This window comes from Engraulis encrasicolus, chromosome 4 (genome assembly GCF_034702125.1).
Source record: "Engraulis encrasicolus isolate BLACKSEA-1 chromosome 4, IST_EnEncr_1.0, whole genome shotgun sequence".
Taxonomy (NCBI): domain Eukaryota; kingdom Metazoa; phylum Chordata; class Actinopteri; order Clupeiformes; family Engraulidae; genus Engraulis; species Engraulis encrasicolus.
The window spans coordinates 29,087,365-29,105,681 of record NC_085860.1 but is presented as its reverse complement, the minus strand read 5'-3'; the positions used below and the strand labels follow the sequence as shown (position 1 = coordinate 29,105,681).

Below are 18,317 nucleotides of genomic sequence, written 5' to 3'. Positions count from 1 at the left end.
ACGCACGCACGCACGCACCCACGCACGCATGCACGCACCATCAGTTACTAGCTACCAAGGCATTTAGCTACTATTCTGGCACTCAATCAATGTGTGTGATTCACAAAAATGCAAAAAAGCTTTAATGTGTAGCGAGCGAATTATATGCACGTAAGTATGTTGCATAAAAAAAGCTACCGCTAATCTTTCTTCTACTTACTGCAAGGTCGAGCTGCCTGCCAAGGGATGACACACACACACTCTTTCACTATCAGCTACCAGCACATGCAATGGAATCTGTACAGTACCACACACAAGGGCAATTAACTACTATTCCGGCACTCTGTTCATTTGTGGGATTACAGTAAAAGGCGATTCACAAAAACGTACAAAAGAGTTTAATGCGTAGTTTATCATACGTAGTGTAGCGTATTATAGTAAGTATGTTACATAAAAAGGTTAATCTTTCTCACAATCAAACTGAAGCTACTGTGAAGACATTTTAAAATCCATGCCACTGCCACGCACGCACAAGCTCATGCACAAACCTCATACCTTGCATATTAATGTGTTTCCGGAACCAGCAGCAGTTTATCATAGTACTGTATTTTATACAGATAACAGGAATGAAAACTGAATTGAAACAGGGTTTCAGGTAGTATCAAGCTCTCAAAGTTCACCATGTGGAGGTTATTCAACACATACTGTATAATATACTGTATAAAAGCAGCTTAAGTAATGTAAGAAGTAGCCCGCATTAGGCTAAACTGCACTTTTACTGGTACATGGAGAAATACAGTTGCTACAAATCAAATCGCAATCATTTAGTGCGCTTGGCTTACTTATTATTGTGCTGCTGTTAAGATTAGCCTGGTAGTTGTGTGTTCAAGTTGACAGATCTCACCTTCACACGCACATCGCAATTTTTCATCATCACAATGCAAATTTAGTTCATAGAAGCTAGGAGAGGGCTAAATAACGAGCCTAAACCCAACTTCCTTTTTTTCCCGTCCTTCTCTCTACTCTGTAACCCCTCTTCCTCCTGTGAAAATACCTCATTATGGCCTTTCTAGTCTAAGACATGCCTGCTGCTGGCAGTTGCATTGTAGGCAAAACCCTCTGTAGGCCTCTTACATTTCACTGCATAATTTTGAGGACACTTTTATAAAATATATCCAAGGATATATCCATGGAGTAAGCTTTCTTATTATGCTTCCACCCACCGAAGGTGCATGATCCCATTCTCTGCCATCCTGTTCTCAGCTTCATGTTTTTTTTTTTTTTAAGTTTGCGCAATAACTTTTCAATGGGTCAGTAGAGAGATCTGCAATCCGCACCTTTTCTTTCAGGTCTAAGTAGTCAGCGCCCATAATCTGAACTGATCACTCTGGACTTCGACAGACCACACACACACACACACACACACACACACACACACACACACACACACACACACACACACACACACACACACACACACACACACACACACACACACACACCGACACACACACACACACACAGAAGAGTAGAGTAATGACTGACTCGTTGCCCCAGTCGAGGCGTGCGGTGATGTGCTGCTTGATGGTGCTGATGCAGTCCTGGGTCAGGTGGCCCACCAACGCCTGCTGCCGCAGCTCCAGGATCTCATTCATCACGTGCCACAGCCGGTGGAACAGCTCCCCCTCATTCTTCTGCAATATACAGAGAGAGAGAGAGAGAGAGAGAGAGAGAGAGAGAGAGAGAGAGAGAGAGAGAGAGAGAGAGGGAGACAGAGAGACAGAGAGAGGGAGACAGAGAGACAGAGAGAGAGAGAGAAAGAGAGAACTGACAAAAATGTATATTGTATTATCTATGTAGAGCAGTTCAAATCACATGCAACAAACGAGAGAGAGAGAGAGAGAGAGAGAGAGAGAGAGAGAGAGAGAGAGAGAGAGAGAGAGAGAGAGAGAGAGAGAGAGAGAGAGAGAGAGAGAGAGAGAGGGAAAGAGAACTGACAAAAATATATTATATTGGATTATCTAGAATGTACAGTACTTCAAATCACATGCACCAAACGAGAGAGAGAGAGAGAGAGAGAGAGAGAGAGAGAGAGAGAGAGAGAGAGAGAGAGAGAGAGACAGACAGACAGACAGACAGACAGACAGACAGACAGACAGACAGACAGACAGGGCACCACAATTCTCTCCGCTCAGTTATTTAAATGTAAATGTCTCATTTGTTATTATTAAAGTAAATTAAGTATTTGCCCCCTTAGTAATTCACTTCTCAGTTCAGGTATTTCCAGATTTCCTACATTTTCATGCACACAGACAAACAGGGAACGTACTTTAAATTTTGCTATCGACCTAGGAAGGGGACATTGAACTAGTAGAAGTTCTCTTCGTTTTTCTGACTAAAAAGAGACTAGTTAATTGACTTATTGAACCTGAAGACCTCCTTCATACTCTTATACAGAGACATAGCCAGGCCACACCCTCCTAGTGACGCAACACCTTCTGGTCAGGAGCAATACAAATATCATTTCTGAGCTCCGGAGAAATAGGAAACTCCAACCACTTTGCTGGGAAGCAATCAACTTCGATGCAGCTCCAATGGCCCTGGGTAGAGGCAGTGACGTGACTTAAGCAGAGATCTTATATTGGGACTAAGCAAATGTTTAGTTTAAACTTCGGCACAGCCTTTTCTGACCTTGGCCAGAAGCAAACTGAGGGAGACAGGTTGACCAGGTCGTTTGGGAAACGTTACTCGTTATCTTCTTGTTCAGACCAACATCTCAGAAAGAGATTTGAAAGTCGATGATAATCAGGCAAACAGAGACATGGCTGATTATGCCATTCTCAAGACAGCTATTGCACTAGGAAGTGTCTCTTCTGTAAATAAACCTGGCCTATGCGCATGGGGAGCCAGGTTCAAATCTGCCCTGTGGTCATTTCAAATTTCCTAATGCCGGCCTCCCTCTCTCTCTGCCAGCAATTGAATACTTCTGTCTCTGAAAAATGTGAAAAGGTCGCACCATGCATAGGTTCTTTATTATTACACAGACGCGTTTTGGCGTTCTGCCTTCCTCAGTACACGCAGAACGCCGAAACGTGTCTGTGTAAGGGTCAAAGACGTCCAACATAAAATTGTCCTTCAATGTAACGGATACTTTTGCTTACAGTAAATACAAAAAAAAAAAGATTTTTTAAAATATTTTTTTTTGGCTTGGCTTTCATGCATTCACTTTTCAAAAAATTGAAAATCATGTTACAGTAAGCAAAAGTATCCGTTAGCACTGAAGGACAATTTCATGTTGGATGTCTTTGACCCGTAATAATAAAGAACCTATGCATGGTGCGACCTTTTCACATTTTTCTGCTTTACAATATTTCGGTCAGCACTCTCAAAAGAAGAAAAACTTGTTAGGTGAAGCCTGCTCCAACCTTTATGCTTCTGTCTCTGCCATGGCACAACTACTGAATGATGAACAGTATGATGACGAGTTGAGCAGATGACGTTATCTGTGTTACCCTGGGACTCCACATGCTCTGAGTCGGACTGACAGTCCTGCTGACAGACTTACCACGTAGAGCTGCTTCCACATGACCCCCCAGTCCCTCAGGCTCAACGTCATCTCTGTGATGACAGAGTCCTCCGTCGGGATGACCGTCTCAAATTGCCTGTGGCACAGAACATTACAAAAACCTACTGCATCACATCCTGTCTCAGTCAGTCATAATATTCTGTAAGGTACGGGGTAGGGCAAAACCAAAAAAGACAAAAACGTAACTCCATCACAGTAAACAAACAGAGCAAGAGTGGCCTTGGATCTCATCCTGTCAATATCAGTCAAAATCTGTAAGGCATGCACAAGGTGGCTAGCTAGCCAGAGCAAAACTAAAAATGGACAAAATCCAAACTGTATCAACAAAAAAATGTGGCAAAGGGAAGTTTGGATCTTACCCTGCCTATATCAGTTAAAATATTCTGTAAGACACAGGGTAACCAGAACAAATAGCAAAAAATGGACAAAATTACATCACCGAAAACATGAACAAATAAGGGCCTTGGATTTTACCCTGTCAACATCAGTCATAATATTCTGTAAGGCACAGGGTAACCAATATAAAAAAACATGTCAAAATCTAAAATCCATCGTCAAAAACCGATGCAAAAGGGGGCTTTGGCGCTAACCCTTTCTACATCAGTCAAAACATTCTGTGTAAGACACAAGGTAACCGGGACAAGACTAAAAAACACAAAAGGACAAAATCTTAACTCCATCACCAAAAAACAAGAGCAAAAGGGCGGCCTTGGATCTTACCCTTTGTTCTTGACATGTGCATTCTTCAGATGGATGTAGCAGCTTGGGAATATTCCCTGTGGAACGGAGATCGAATGGAATACAGTTTGATCAATAATTCATGGAGTGGCTGGCATTTCATTACATGAATAGAAATGGAAATCAAGGTTTCTCTGTCTCTATTTAGACTATTGTGATACAGTGAGGGTCCATCTGAATAAGGTCGGGGCTGAATAAGGCCGGGGCTTTTGTGCTTATTGAATGACTAGTGCGTGTTATCACAGTTAATCACAGCAGGCAAAGTGAGGAAACAGAATCCTAATTTCCTTCTTGACTTTCTCCGGGATGAATTAAGTTCACGCTACTATTGAAGTTTCAAAGGGAAAGGGGGATATGATGCTGCTATGAATAATGATCAGCTCAGTGTCTCAGATACTGTATCTTCAATTTCTTTGATTATTTAATAAGGGGTTGGCTGACCTTAACAGCTGGGTTTTTAATTATGAATCCTCTGTACCAGCCTGTAGGGGAAAAAAAGTGAGAGAACATTTTTCGTTTTGTTTATTTTACAATGCGATTGCAGAGCAATCATTAAATCCCACACAAAACAACTTAAACAGTGTTTCAGCAACATCCACACAAGAACATTTCTAGATTGGCAACACATTACTACAGGGCAACAGTGAAAGTATACCTTAAAAAAAAGAACAGTGTACCAAAGGCTGTTACAAAACTGTCATTCCTATTCTTACCTTCACATTTCTCCAAAATCTGCACCGTGTCTCCGATCTCAAGAGGTAGACCGAACTGTACAAGCCCTCTGAAGTTTGCCAGCACTGTAACACAGAACATAAACAGTTCGCACATTTTCATCTGTGTGTAGTAGAGGTATGCAGCAGCCCAGATGAAAAAGCACATTTCCTCATCTATACCACATCCATTTTTTTGCTGATATTTTTTGGTTTTTTTTACTTAATTCATGAAAGTACAGTGCAGATGGTGACAGGACGCGAGTTGGGAGAAAAATATGGGGAAGGGTCAGCAAAGGACCCAGGCCAGGAATCAAACCTGGGTCGGCCACACAGCAAACGAGTGCCCTACCATCTGCGCCACGGTAGGGCCACCACATCAAATTTGATATCATGCTGCAAACTGTATATAGACCTGTTTACCAGTCCTTTGAGAGTTAACCCCGTAAGAAGCGGCTTTATAAATGTATTGTTAACAGTATGGTAATGACCAAGTGTGCCACTGGAGGTACTGCGCGCATTAAGGGGCTACGACCTTTCCACCACAGATTTGTTTTTCACGACTGTCCAACAGTAAGACTACATTCTTAACCATGTTTCAATTATGTAATGTACTGGAGCCCAGCAAAGAGCACTGCGAAAAAAATATTTCAGTGCAGAGAACAAGAAAAGGAGTCACACGCAAGAACTGAATGCAAATCAGAAAAACTGAACAGTGGGGTAAAAAGCTGGAAAAAAGTTATGTAAAAAAAAAAGCTGGAAAAAGACAGTGGTGGGATAGCATCAGTCTAGGCCTTGATGGTAGGAAATAAGGCTATGCTACGATCATTTCCAGCGTAATCTTTTTTAGGGCTATATTACTGTCTTTGTGTGTGTGTGTGTGCAGTGCACGTGTGTGCACTTTCTCACATGAACCCCGGGACAATTGGCGCCGTGCGGCAGCCTCCAGAGCGTGTGTGAATGTGGGAATGTGTGTGTGTGTGTGTTTGCAAAGTGCTTTGAGACAACTTCACTGTTGTGATACTGCGCTATATAAATACATGTTTTATTGTATAGACATTTCCAGACCCTAGACTACCATTGTCCAGCAATGTTTCCAGTTTACCCTGCATGCCAGTGTAAACAACTCCTACCAAAAACACACATTTGAGGGCAATTAACGACTCCGCCATGCGTGGCTGAACTGCACTGTGATGTGATCCAGCAGCCAGAGCCCCCTGCAGCAGAACTGGCTGGACACGTGCCTGTTGTGCAGGGATGCACACACTGAACTGTGCAGTGCTGTTTTTACTCTTAGAGAGTCGAATTTAACACTCATGGTGTTTCGATTTCCTACGGTCTTCACGCTTCCTACGGTTGACACTGCCAGATGTACTGTGCAGGCCGGGGCAGGCTCAAATCCACACTGTCATCATTTCAGAAGCCTGGCTTGTTTCATGTCTTACTCTCCTGTCCAAATACATAAATCAAAGTCTAAACAAATAAACAAACAGAGAAAATGTCTATAGTACGTGTCCAAGTACACAAAGGCTACAGCATGATTGAGAGGCATTACTTTGCTGAGACGCAAACCTGCGAAAGCAAAGGCTGTTGTGCATACAGTACAGTATGGGAAATCATCACAGTGAAGACATCAGCAGACAGACAGACAGACAGACAGACAGACAGACAGACAGACAGACAGACAGACAGACAGACATGCATGGCGTTCCTTTCACACGTTTTATGGTGCAATCAAGTGCAGCAGTCACAACTGGACTCAGTCAAGTGGAGAGTAATTAGAGAGAGAGTGCTGATGAAACCCTCAGTAGGGCTGTAACAATACTGGATCGAACCGAGAAATCGTGATACTCAGAGTCACGATGCTCTACAGAAAAAAAGGTAGAACTCGTCGCTGTGGCAGTACCCTCAAGGGGAATACCATTGCATCACTTGACTGGTACCCCAAAAAAGAGATGCGTTCAGTTTCTTGCAATGTCGACCAATGTGCATCTGTCACCTCTTTTCTGAGGTACCAATCAAGCGACGCAATGGTACTCCCCTTGAGGGTACTGCCACAGCGACGAGTCCAGTACCTTTATTTCTGAGAGTGTATCGTGATATAAGGGGGCAGTATCGTGATACGCCCTTTCAAAGTTTTGTTATCCTTCGGTCCAGAAAACAACCATATGATACAATGTGATAGTGCTTCCAAGCTTCAAATGAGATGCATTTCAGAAATCGTGAGGTGTATCGAATCGTAGGTCAAAAATCGTGATACGAACTGAACCGTGAGTTGAGTGAATCGTTACAGCCCTACTCCTCAGCGCCTGTTTACATCTCATTTCCTACTGTTCCCTGTATGAACAAATCAAGGCAGCACATAGAGAAACTCCAGGCCATTCTCATTAGAGCTAAAAAAAAACCCTTTATTGTTTATAATTGCTAGGCTATGTACGTTAACCTAAACAAATTGATGTTGTTTGGGCAAATAAATCAGGGAGTTAAAAAGCTCTCATGTGTAATACAATGCAAAGTTATTGAGGACTTATTTTCACTAACATCAAAGGAATGCACACACGCCCGCACACACATACACACACACACGAACGCTTTCTCTCACACACACACACACATACGGGTGGTTGACGTTTAAGGCCGTAACACACTTAAAGGAGGAAACATATTCCAATTCCTGAAAAAATGGGTGGAAAAATTGGAAAAAAAAATTGAAAAAATGGGGATGTCAGTGGTCCGTGGAATTTCGCCTAATTTTTGTCATTTTTGGGAAAATGTGTCCTGTGGTGTGACATCATTGGTGTGACATTTCTGTAAGATACAATAAAATGATGAATATTCTGCACAAACATATCCCCAATGCTCTTTCTGCTATTGTTCCTTCAACCCCCACCCCACACACACACTACTACCCACCCGCACCCGCACCCGCACCCCCACCCCCACCCACACACGCCTATGCATCGTACAGGCAGACAACTGTAATTTCATTGCATGGTTTCACTGTATTACTTGTAATAATTGTGTGAATGTGACAAATCTCCTGGTATCCTTATATACTTGCATGATACATGGAAAATAAGTAAGGATTGAACACAATGTCTAAGCATGTCACACCACAGGACATGAAGTCACACCACTGGAAATTCACTGCATTGTGGCCATTTTAATCATTTTGTATTCGTGACTGACCTCCGAGCTCATGCTAACTAGATAATGATATTGTATTTAACCTTAATATGTGTTTTCACTCTTGAAAAAAACTTGTTTTCCTTCCATAAGAGCAGTCACACCACGGGACACCAACCCTTTTACTGCCGTCGTCGCAAAATTGCGACAGGTCGAGGTATTGAATTAGGTGGGCTGTCACGTCGAATAGAGTGTAAAATCTTGTCCATACTCCTTTCCACTGGGTGGCAGACATGTGGTACTTCAATCCTTTCTAAGAATTTCGACCCCTCTTAGTGCATTGTTTTCGAGTAATTTACATCTGAAAACCCAGACGCGGAAGTTGCGGAAGTTCACGGAAGTTCCTTTGTCACTATTTCAAAACAAAGGAGGATCGGCGTTGTGAGATTGTGCACATAATTTCCTCTAATTCAAGCCCAAATACATTCTAAATGCAATTTGTCTTTGTGGTTTATGTTTAGTGACATTATATTTTCTCACAAGTTGATTGTATATGTGTAGACATTTATAATATGGCCTTAGACAATGCGTCTCCTATTGCTAGCTTAGCCGTGGCTACAGAGAAGAACAGCCAATTCGAATAGGCAGTGAAATAGATCCCCTTGCCAAACACAGGGAAACATGGCGTCAGTTTTACATACATAAACAGTTTTACAAACATAACTGATCCTAACCATAACTCAATGGAAAGTTTCGGGATTGAGAGAAGTGGTTTGTTTGGAGACTTCATTACGTAGGGGAGTTCCCATTTGAACACAGGCGACGCGAAGGCGAAGCCCTGTTCCAGGCGAGCTGAACGCATGCGACTGGTTTCATTCACTGAATAAATCTGAAGCAAGTTGGCCTGCCCCCAGACGACAACTTGTCATGATGTTTTGTGTGCAATGCAATTGCGTATTTCGCCCCTCAAGTAATTGCAGCCATTATTATAAGAAAAAAGATGTTGCTGCTGAGATTGCAACACAGACGATCAATCGGCTGTTTGGGACCTCCCCTGTCAAACACAGAAACACGGTGTAGACCTAGGAAACATGATCCTGAACACAAACTAATGAACATTTGTGGGGTTGTGAGAATGTGTTTGCTTGGCGACTTGTAAATGGTTACGGGGGATTTCCTTAGAACATGCGAGAAGCGTTTATTGTCATCCAAACCCACAGGGTGATATGCGTAATTTCACTGAATAAACCTCTAAATAGGCAACCACTATTTCTATGTCGTGCGTTTTATATGCAATACAATGCCATATGTCGCCCCTAAAGTGATTGCAGTCATCATGTGTTCATCGAAATAGGCTATATTTCACTTGGTGGTGAACTTTGACGTGCGTCTTCCCCTAAGCTGGAGTAGGCAAAAAAGCTAAAACATAAAGATAACGTATGTCATTTCCCTCTATGAAAGACCGTAAGGAAAACCACTGCTACAAAAAATAATGGATTATCCTGTTAGACGTTGTACATCCCGTAGAAATTCGATACATGGCTTGGGGAAATATCCGCGTTTTTTTTTTTTTTTACCGTTGCGCACGGCGAAATGAAGACGCATACCCTATAACACGAATATTTTAGACTTGTTGAAAACTGGGCTGGTCGCCGTGGTTGGACTGTCTTTATTAGAGTTTGTCATGTCACTAAAGCAGCATGGAAGAGGGGGCGGAACCGGAGAGACTGGAGAGGAAAGCGCTGCGCTATGCGTGAGGGGAGATGGTGCCGCTTCTAATCGCCTTCAGATAGCCGACTTTAGGTGTTACTTATAAAGTATAGGCCTACTATAACGTGACAACGTCGGCCTAATTGGGCTGTGTGTGCTTTCGATCCATGTCTGTATGCCTAACAGTAGCCTATAATACCAAAATGAATAGAAGCAGTTTATAAGTCAATAGAGCTGAGATAACAGGAGAGGTGATGCTGATTTGCTCCGCCTCTCCACCCCTTTTCCTGAAACTGATTTCACAAGGGTACACCTCATGATACAAATTAGGCCTTTTTTATGCCCATTATCTTGACACTGTGCCCATTAGTTCTGTGAAAAGTGACAATCTGTAACATTCATTCACTGAGCTATGCTGATGATCATCCAGGATGATCCTATGCATACAGGGGTCATTGCCCCTGCGCCTTATCCAAATGGCCTACAGTAGCCTATATAGGTCACAGGTGTAGTAAAATAGGCTATATAGGCATATATGTGTACTGAATATGTGTGCTTACCCTGTCTGAGAAAGGTTTTCACAGACTAAAAAGTCATAGGTAGATGCAAACACTTTTGGCACTCCAGGCAACAACCTCTCAGTTATTCCGTTTCTTGCTAGTTATTATTATTACAATATTAGTTACAATATTTACTATATGTTAGGCTTAAAACTACTTTTTTACTTGACCATAATGTATGTGCACAACATGACAGTAATGGGATGCCACATATTTCTAAATAAATTCAATAATCTATTGAAAATCTATTGAAAATTATCAATATTTTCCATTACTAATTAAAAATTCAAAATGGCCGCCCCATATGACGTCATAATATGCTAATTAGGTATGCATATTTACTCCCAAAATAAACTTTGGGTCTCCCTCAACATTTTTGTAATTTACAGTTAGGCTCTATCTGTTACCCCTGTCCAGCCACAGCCTGTTGAATATGTGATGCCCAAATCGAGCATTTTCACCAAAATAACATTGGCATTAAAAGGACAGAAAAGATTGCAATATGTAGACATATTAAGAGGTTAATAGTCACCTTAAACTTCCACACCACTCTCCAATAAGTGAGGTATAACTGGTTAGGAGCCTGTCTTTAAGACCCTTGTAGTTGGCCTTGCAGCTGCCCGTCCACAAACCCGACTTACTGTACATGTCACCCCACAGGACGCAATTTGTGTTACGAAATTGAACTTGCAGTTAATATTACTTTATTGAGTTTTTTCACATTCATATTTTTTAATCTAAGGTTAATATTTATGCAATCATGCCAAATGCTATATAAATGATTCAACATGTTGTTGGTTCATTTTATAGCTGTATATATTCCAGGTTTTATTGATGCTACAGTCACACCACAGGACATTTGACATATAAACCTTTCCATAAATCTGAACAAAAATGTTTCTTTTCATGTAAGACTAATAGGAAACATGATGTACCACATCTTCTTTCATTCACATTTGTTTTCAAGAGGAAAAATATCAATTTTGTAGGTTTTTCACTAATGTTACGTAAAAACAGGGTGACATGTCAACCAACCACCCCCCCCCCCACACACACACACACACACACACACACACACACACACACACACACACACACACACACACACACACACACACACACACACACACACACAGCTGGCCATCCGTGTTAACTGCCATCAGCGCTACAGAGCCCTAACCCCTCACCACTGTCTGTGCCTAAGGCCTGGCTGGCTGCTAGCCGATTGGTCCAGGTGTGTACAGTGGTGGCTGCGTGCTGTGTGTTCAGGTCATGAGTAATAATAGCAATAGCAATAAGATTTCACACACTGATTACACTTAATACCTTATAAAATCCCATCTATGCTTCCCGTGATCTGCATTTTTTGTCATTTTTAATGTGCAAATATGTGCACTTTCACCTCAACCTCAACAGTTTATTAAACTGATGAACTGAAGCTGAAGAATCCAAGGCACTCTTTGGAAAAAAAAAAAAAACTTCAAGAATGCGTTTCAGACAGACAGACCGACTGACAGACCAACCGACAGACCGACCGTCAGACAGACGGATAGACGGACATACCCTCTTATAGAGATGCTAGGACGCATCTAAAAACGGCAATGTTTTTAAGCCAGTATGGCCTTCAGTCATTCAAGGAAGTGTCTCTGATGCCGGTTTATTAAGCTTCCTATACTGCAAAATAAAAGTAATGATGGCTCGCCAGCTATTCCCTGTGTTAGTAGGTAACTATAATCCCTTGCTTCCACTGACAGTCATGTACTGGTCTCTCTGCAAAGGCAGACTCTGCAAAGGTATCCAAGTTCATTGCCGATAAACTCTGCGACCACTGAATCTAAGGACTGTATTTAGCAAGCACGGTCGCAAGGATAGGCCCAATCCAACAGTAGGCCTAGCCTGGTCCTGACCATCCCATAATACTACCATTTCATTTCGTACGGAATCCAATCTTTTGGCGGAAGTACGTAGGATGGCGCGCGAGGCTACGGTAGGCCTACCTCTATGCCACAATTGCACTTACAGGGTTTTTAGGCATTGACTTAAAATAAACACACAGACACAATACACACAGAAACACACACACAGACGCAATACACACAGAAACACACACACATACAATACACACGCTCACACATACACACACAGACACACACACACGCTCACACACACACGCGCGCGTGCTCACACACACACACACACACACACACACACACACACACACACACACACACACACACACACACACACACACACACACACACACATTTCTAGACCATTCAGTAAAAAAGCATGAACCATTCATTTATTTCCATTAAATAAGCTGCCACCATATTCTTCCTTCACTACCTGCAAGAGTGACATGTTCCATGATGTCCATCTGTTGATATGAGTGTGAGTAGATCAAGTATGAAGAGGAGTGGAGGACGGATTGAGCGTTCTGCAGCACAACATGGAGGTGTGAAACCTGATTCATCACCTTACATGCTGTTATGTTACTCCAGCTTTACATAAGAGCTTCAGCCTCTTTGATGCCTCTCTCCCCTCTCAACGGAGCAGTACAGCCAACACAACACAATTACAGTAAACACAGAATAGCCATCAGATGTGGAAATAAGTCAAGCATCACATTATACAGTGTTACAGCGTAAAATATATAGTGTGTTTTTTGTGTATTTCCGTGTGTGCATATGTGTGTGTGTGTGTGTGTGTGTGTGAGAGAGAGAGAGAGAGAGAGAGAGAGAGAGAGAGGGAGAGAGAGAGAGAGAGAGAGATTTCATTGACTGATTAAAGACGAGTACCCTGTGCACTGACCTTGTACTTTCCAATCAAATTTAGGTGCATGTGTGTTGTGTTTGATCACAACAAATCGGCGTCACTACTAGTAACACACAAATAAAACAAGGAACAAACTCACTCAATCATTATTATGTATAACAGCATTATAACTGCTGTATTATAAGTCTTATTATAGCTGCATAATGATCAATTGATGCTCATTTAACTCCTGGTCACCTTCACGCTCCTCGCTTGACATCAATAATCAGCCAGTCATCAAAGACTAATGGCATATGTGTGCACTGCATACACAGACTGGCAGGCAGACTCTCATCTCCTCTGATTTTATGCTATGTGTGTGCATCATGCGAAAAATCAGGATCAGGACACGGTACTTTTGTGGTTAGCCACCTTGCAAGCAAACACCTACCACAACAACAACAACAAATTGTACAATCTACATGTTTATGTTTTGGGGATATTCAATGTACTATGTAACGTAGCCTTCCCAGGGTTTTCCCCCCAGCACTTTATTGCTAAGGTGGTCACCTTGACAAGAAACACCTACCACCTTGACTAGTCCCCTGAAAAAATAAAGATTTCATAATGTGAATGTAATTTCTAAAGTTGCATAGCCTCTTACTGCAGATGGGGTCGCCAGCGGGCCTATTCACTATTTGCTGAAAATACTCAACTACATCATAACAACATTGCTATGACAGTGCCGAGAGCCTTAAGTAACAGATTAAGACATAGATATTACAATTTTGGTGACAGTAAGGTTATAGCATAGGTGCTACGCTAAGGGGTTAACCAAAAAATATATACTTTCAGATCATATTTCAATTGAAACTGCACAGCAGAGCATGTCCACTGATGATGGTGACTTGTCTCTGATGCTGACTAAAGCCCCACCACCATCTCGAGAAACGAAAATTCTGCGGGAAACACGGCTTCCCAATGTCTCTGATAGACCTACCTGCTGATGACCCTCTATCACCATGTGTTATCAGACTTTTTGAGAAAGTGTAATTACAAAAAAAGTAACGGTTAAATTCAGTTAATGTCTCTGTAACACTGTGAATAAATGAGTTCTCCTCTCAATCATCTCAAACATGTGAAATGCATGAGCTCATATGGTCACGAGGTCTCAGGGTCAAACAATTGTGCATGCGGGTCAGAATTGCATGGTAACACTGTAAAATAAATCAATTTCTATCATAGTCATGATTATGGATCGACAGGTCAATGAACAAAATCTCCACAACACCAAGCAAAACACACCATCTCTAATGTTAACCTGTATGACCTGAGCGTGCCAATCACAACAGCCTGTTGCCTGGTCTATGCAGTCTGTGTGTGTCAGTCTTCTTTTGACATACCATTGTTGAGTATCCTTGCCATAGTAGGACATCATTAAAACACACACCCAAATAGACAAAACAAACGTCAAATGTCCCTCACAAAACTTGATGAACTTTGAGCCCTCAAGACTGTCTGCTACATACAACAGCAAAGTACTAGTTTTGGCTGAGAAGGGCTGCCCATGCTCCACTTGCAGTGCTCCTGGCCCACATAGATAGCGCAATGAATTATGGTCCATTAGTGGGACACGTCTGGCAGCCACTGGGTAGTAAGTTACTGCCTAGTGCAGTGGTTCTCAACCTTTTTTTGAACAAATGCCCCTTTTGGCCTCATCACAAGTCTCCCCAATGCCCGTTGACCTCATCATAAGCCTGACAACGCCCCCCTTAGTATTAAATGGAGTAATGCCCCCCAAATGGCAACCAAGCACCTCCCCTTCTCAGCTGTATCCTTCTCAATGCCCCCCTAGAGCTCCCCAACACCCACTGGGGCGCTGTACCGCCCCCGTTGAGAAACACTGGCCTAGTGGACCTGTCAGGTAGAGGTGGAGTGGGGGTTTAGTTGGCTATCTCTCTGCCTGGACCATATCAATTTTGCTACGGTATGTGGGGCACAGTGACATTTTGATCAGTTCAAGTTACTTTCAAAAAAAGTCTTCAAATTCAAGCGTTGGAGTTTCACTATTCAGGTATTTCAAGTTTTACTTCAGCATGAAGCCCTGGAAAACTGTAAAACAGAAAACTTGCTAATGAGAAGGCACAGAAAAAGACTTAAAGATATGGAAATGGGACAAATACACCAGTGAGTGCTGGGCTGCATTGGGCAGAAACAGGAATTAGGGCAAATACATTCTCATCAATTGACAGATAGGGAAGTGGTGAAGGAGATGACATGGACTGATATATTTAGGCTACAGAACAGTGCTTTGGAATTAATGTCATAATCATTGAAAAAACACCTATAATAAATATGCACAGGAAGCTAATGTGCACTAGAGGTCTATGTGGTGGGAATGAAAGTTCAATAAATGAAAAAGAACCATTCAGCTTACTTTTACTTTTAGGGGACAATGATTTGGTTCTTTTCCTGTCGCGTCTCTTGTCAGAGATAAAAAAAAAATGTTGCTGCTGGCCCTACCGTGGCCTAACGGTAGGGCACTCGTCTGCCATGCGGCCGACCCGAGTTCGACTCCGGGCAAGGGGTCCTTTGCCAGCCATTCTCCATCTCTCTCTCCCAACTCGCTTCCTGTCTGTCCTTCCTTGTCTCATGAAACATAATAAAGGCTCTCAAAAAATACTTATAATAAAATAAAAATAAAATAAAAATAAAAATAAAATAAAATGTTGCTGGCTGCCATACACAATAAGAGTGTGAGGTCCTTTTCCCTTCTGTTTCATATCTCAAACATGATCTGAGTGTGACTCTAAAAATCATGACCAATTTGGGGCAATACTGCCACAGCTCTAGCACATGGTGCTCTGCTGATTGACTGAATGATTTTGGAGCGCGACAGACTGAGTGCTCAGTGCTCACTGATGCAGCAGTTGGCTGTGACACAGAATCTGCCAACCAAGTGGATTATTGGGTCATTAAGCCTCCGATGTCAGTACAACAGCATATTAGTGGATCACAGCATTATAAGGCAGGAATATAAACATAATGTTTGGTTAATATGGTTAATGGTTAATAATCTCATTTCCCATGTTGCTTGTGCTGATGGAGGTCTGGCTGACCTTTTTTGATTACTTCTTTGCAAACTATTAGGATCTATAACTAGTGATGGAGTTTCTCCTTTGACCCTCTCTGTGACTCAGTTCTTGCACATTCATTAATACAGCACAACAATGATATGAACATGATAATGAATGATGTTTGTCTGCCAGTCTGAGTGCTTACCTAAATGACGTTAACGTAAGACTAACCATTTTTAAACATCGCATGACTGATCTACAATATAAGAAACACATGGAGCAAACATACCCAATGCAAAGGACCTCTGAATTTTCTCAATAACAAAGGCACCCACATACAACCGCTTCTTAATTTGAGTGTCAACATTTGATCATACAAACGGCAGCTCAATAAACACCTGAAATGTCCAAATAGTTTAAACGAGACAGCATGTGTGCAAAGTAACAAAATCTAAACTTGTGCGTGAGGGGATGTGGAATTCCATTTTAAATTGACAAAAACCGAAATGGTAATGATAACAGTCCTGATGATCTTAATTTGCAGGCTTGACAACATCAGGACTCTGAGAAGACATTCAATATAATAGTATGATTAACACACTCTATGTTTTTTAGTGCTACTATACACATAGTCTGTTTAGGCCCTACTTTGTGCATTGCATAAACACTCTGCCCTAACAAATGCATACACATGCGGAACAGAGCGCAAAAGAATTCTCAGAAACAACCAGTGGTGTAGTCTACGTAGAACGCGGGTATACGGAGTATACCCACTTCTAAATTTCAGGGATTTCAGTATACCCACTTCAAATTGATTAATCCATTATTTGGAATAGCACAGATATATACAGTATACCCACTTCAAAAAATACTCAAATATACAGTATACCCACCATAAAAAAGTAGACTACACCACTGGAAACAACATAGCCTATTTGATGGCTTCACCATTCCCAAAAACTGTTTCATAACACAGTCTTTGATTCTAAGCTACTTCAACAACGATCTAAAAGCAAGCAGCAGATGTTTAAATGCATTTGTTTGCATATTTAAGAGACCTAAGCTTAAAAGCAGCCGGCCCAAATGACATAACTCAGTTGGAGTTGAGGGCATGGGGTGCACAGGCAGATTTGTAAGTTTATGCCATTGCGCTCTCTGAATTACATCACAGTTGTAGGTGTACAGGCATTTTATTTTTAGACTACAAAAACAGCCAAGTCCACCTTGATGCATGAAAATCAGCTCTGAAGATAGACATGTGTCTTTGTTCCTGATTGATGTGTTTTGTGTTTGACTGGTATGTGCTCTTTGCAGTGCACCTTTGCTTTTAGAAAGGGGACAGGCTTCTATCTTATCTGAATAATGAAAGACCTAAAACTCTTATTCATTATGAAACAAAAGGAATACAGTAACAACAATGGAGGACATTGACCTCCCACAGTCATTTTCTAATCACCAAAATCTGACAAAGAAAATATATGAACATGCTTATTTTTGGCTTCCATTTACGTGAAAATATTTACTCATCATTCATGTTTACTGACAATATCCTACCCTTTCCAATGAATCACTATCAACAACAAGACACATTCATCTCACTGTCACAATGTGATGGAGAGCTGTTTTGGTTGCTGCTCTGGTATGCCATCACTACAGACAAAAATCTGAGCAAATACAAATACACAAAATTACCCAAAATACACTAGCAGACCAATATGATTAGCCTATATTATTAGGTTACAGAGTCAACATTTTCCACATTGGCAAAATGCGCTACCAATTGCAGTACATCGTAGTTTGATCTTAAAATAGGCGATAACACATTATCCTGAATAGGCTGAGAAAATACAATGTGGCTTGGATATTACGACTACCGTTATCTAGCCTAACCAAGCCTACCTGGTGGGATACAGTCCACAGTCACCAACAGAGCAGGAGACCAATTAGGATAGACTAATTGGCTATTCACATTCATTATCGACAAAAACATGAAATTATAGCTCAATTAGAAAAAAAAATCACCTACCAACGCCATATTTCTCCTGCTCGGTGGGCACCCACATTTTGAAGCGCTATA

General features: G+C 41.6%; 1 protein-coding gene across 1 annotated transcript in view; it reads right to left on the bottom strand.

Annotated features, from left to right (window-relative positions):
* dock4 (dedicator of cytokinesis 4) overlaps positions 1–18,309 on the bottom strand; it is an 81,248-nt gene extending 62,939 nt beyond the window's left edge. The window contains exons 1-6 of the mRNA XM_063197098.1: positions 18,267–18,309; positions 5,017–5,100; positions 4,745–4,785; positions 4,286–4,341; positions 3,545–3,641; positions 1,525–1,673 (exon numbers count right to left, since the gene is read on the bottom strand). Of these exons, the coding sequence (XP_063053168.1) occupies positions 1,525–1,673; positions 3,545–3,641; positions 4,286–4,341; positions 4,745–4,785; positions 5,017–5,100; positions 18,267–18,303 (464 nt within the window). The 5' untranslated portion in view covers positions 18,304–18,309. The remainder of the gene's footprint in view (positions 1–1,524; positions 1,674–3,544; positions 3,642–4,285; positions 4,342–4,744; positions 4,786–5,016; positions 5,101–18,266) is intronic.
* Between the last annotated feature and the right edge of the window lie 8 nt (positions 18,310–18,317).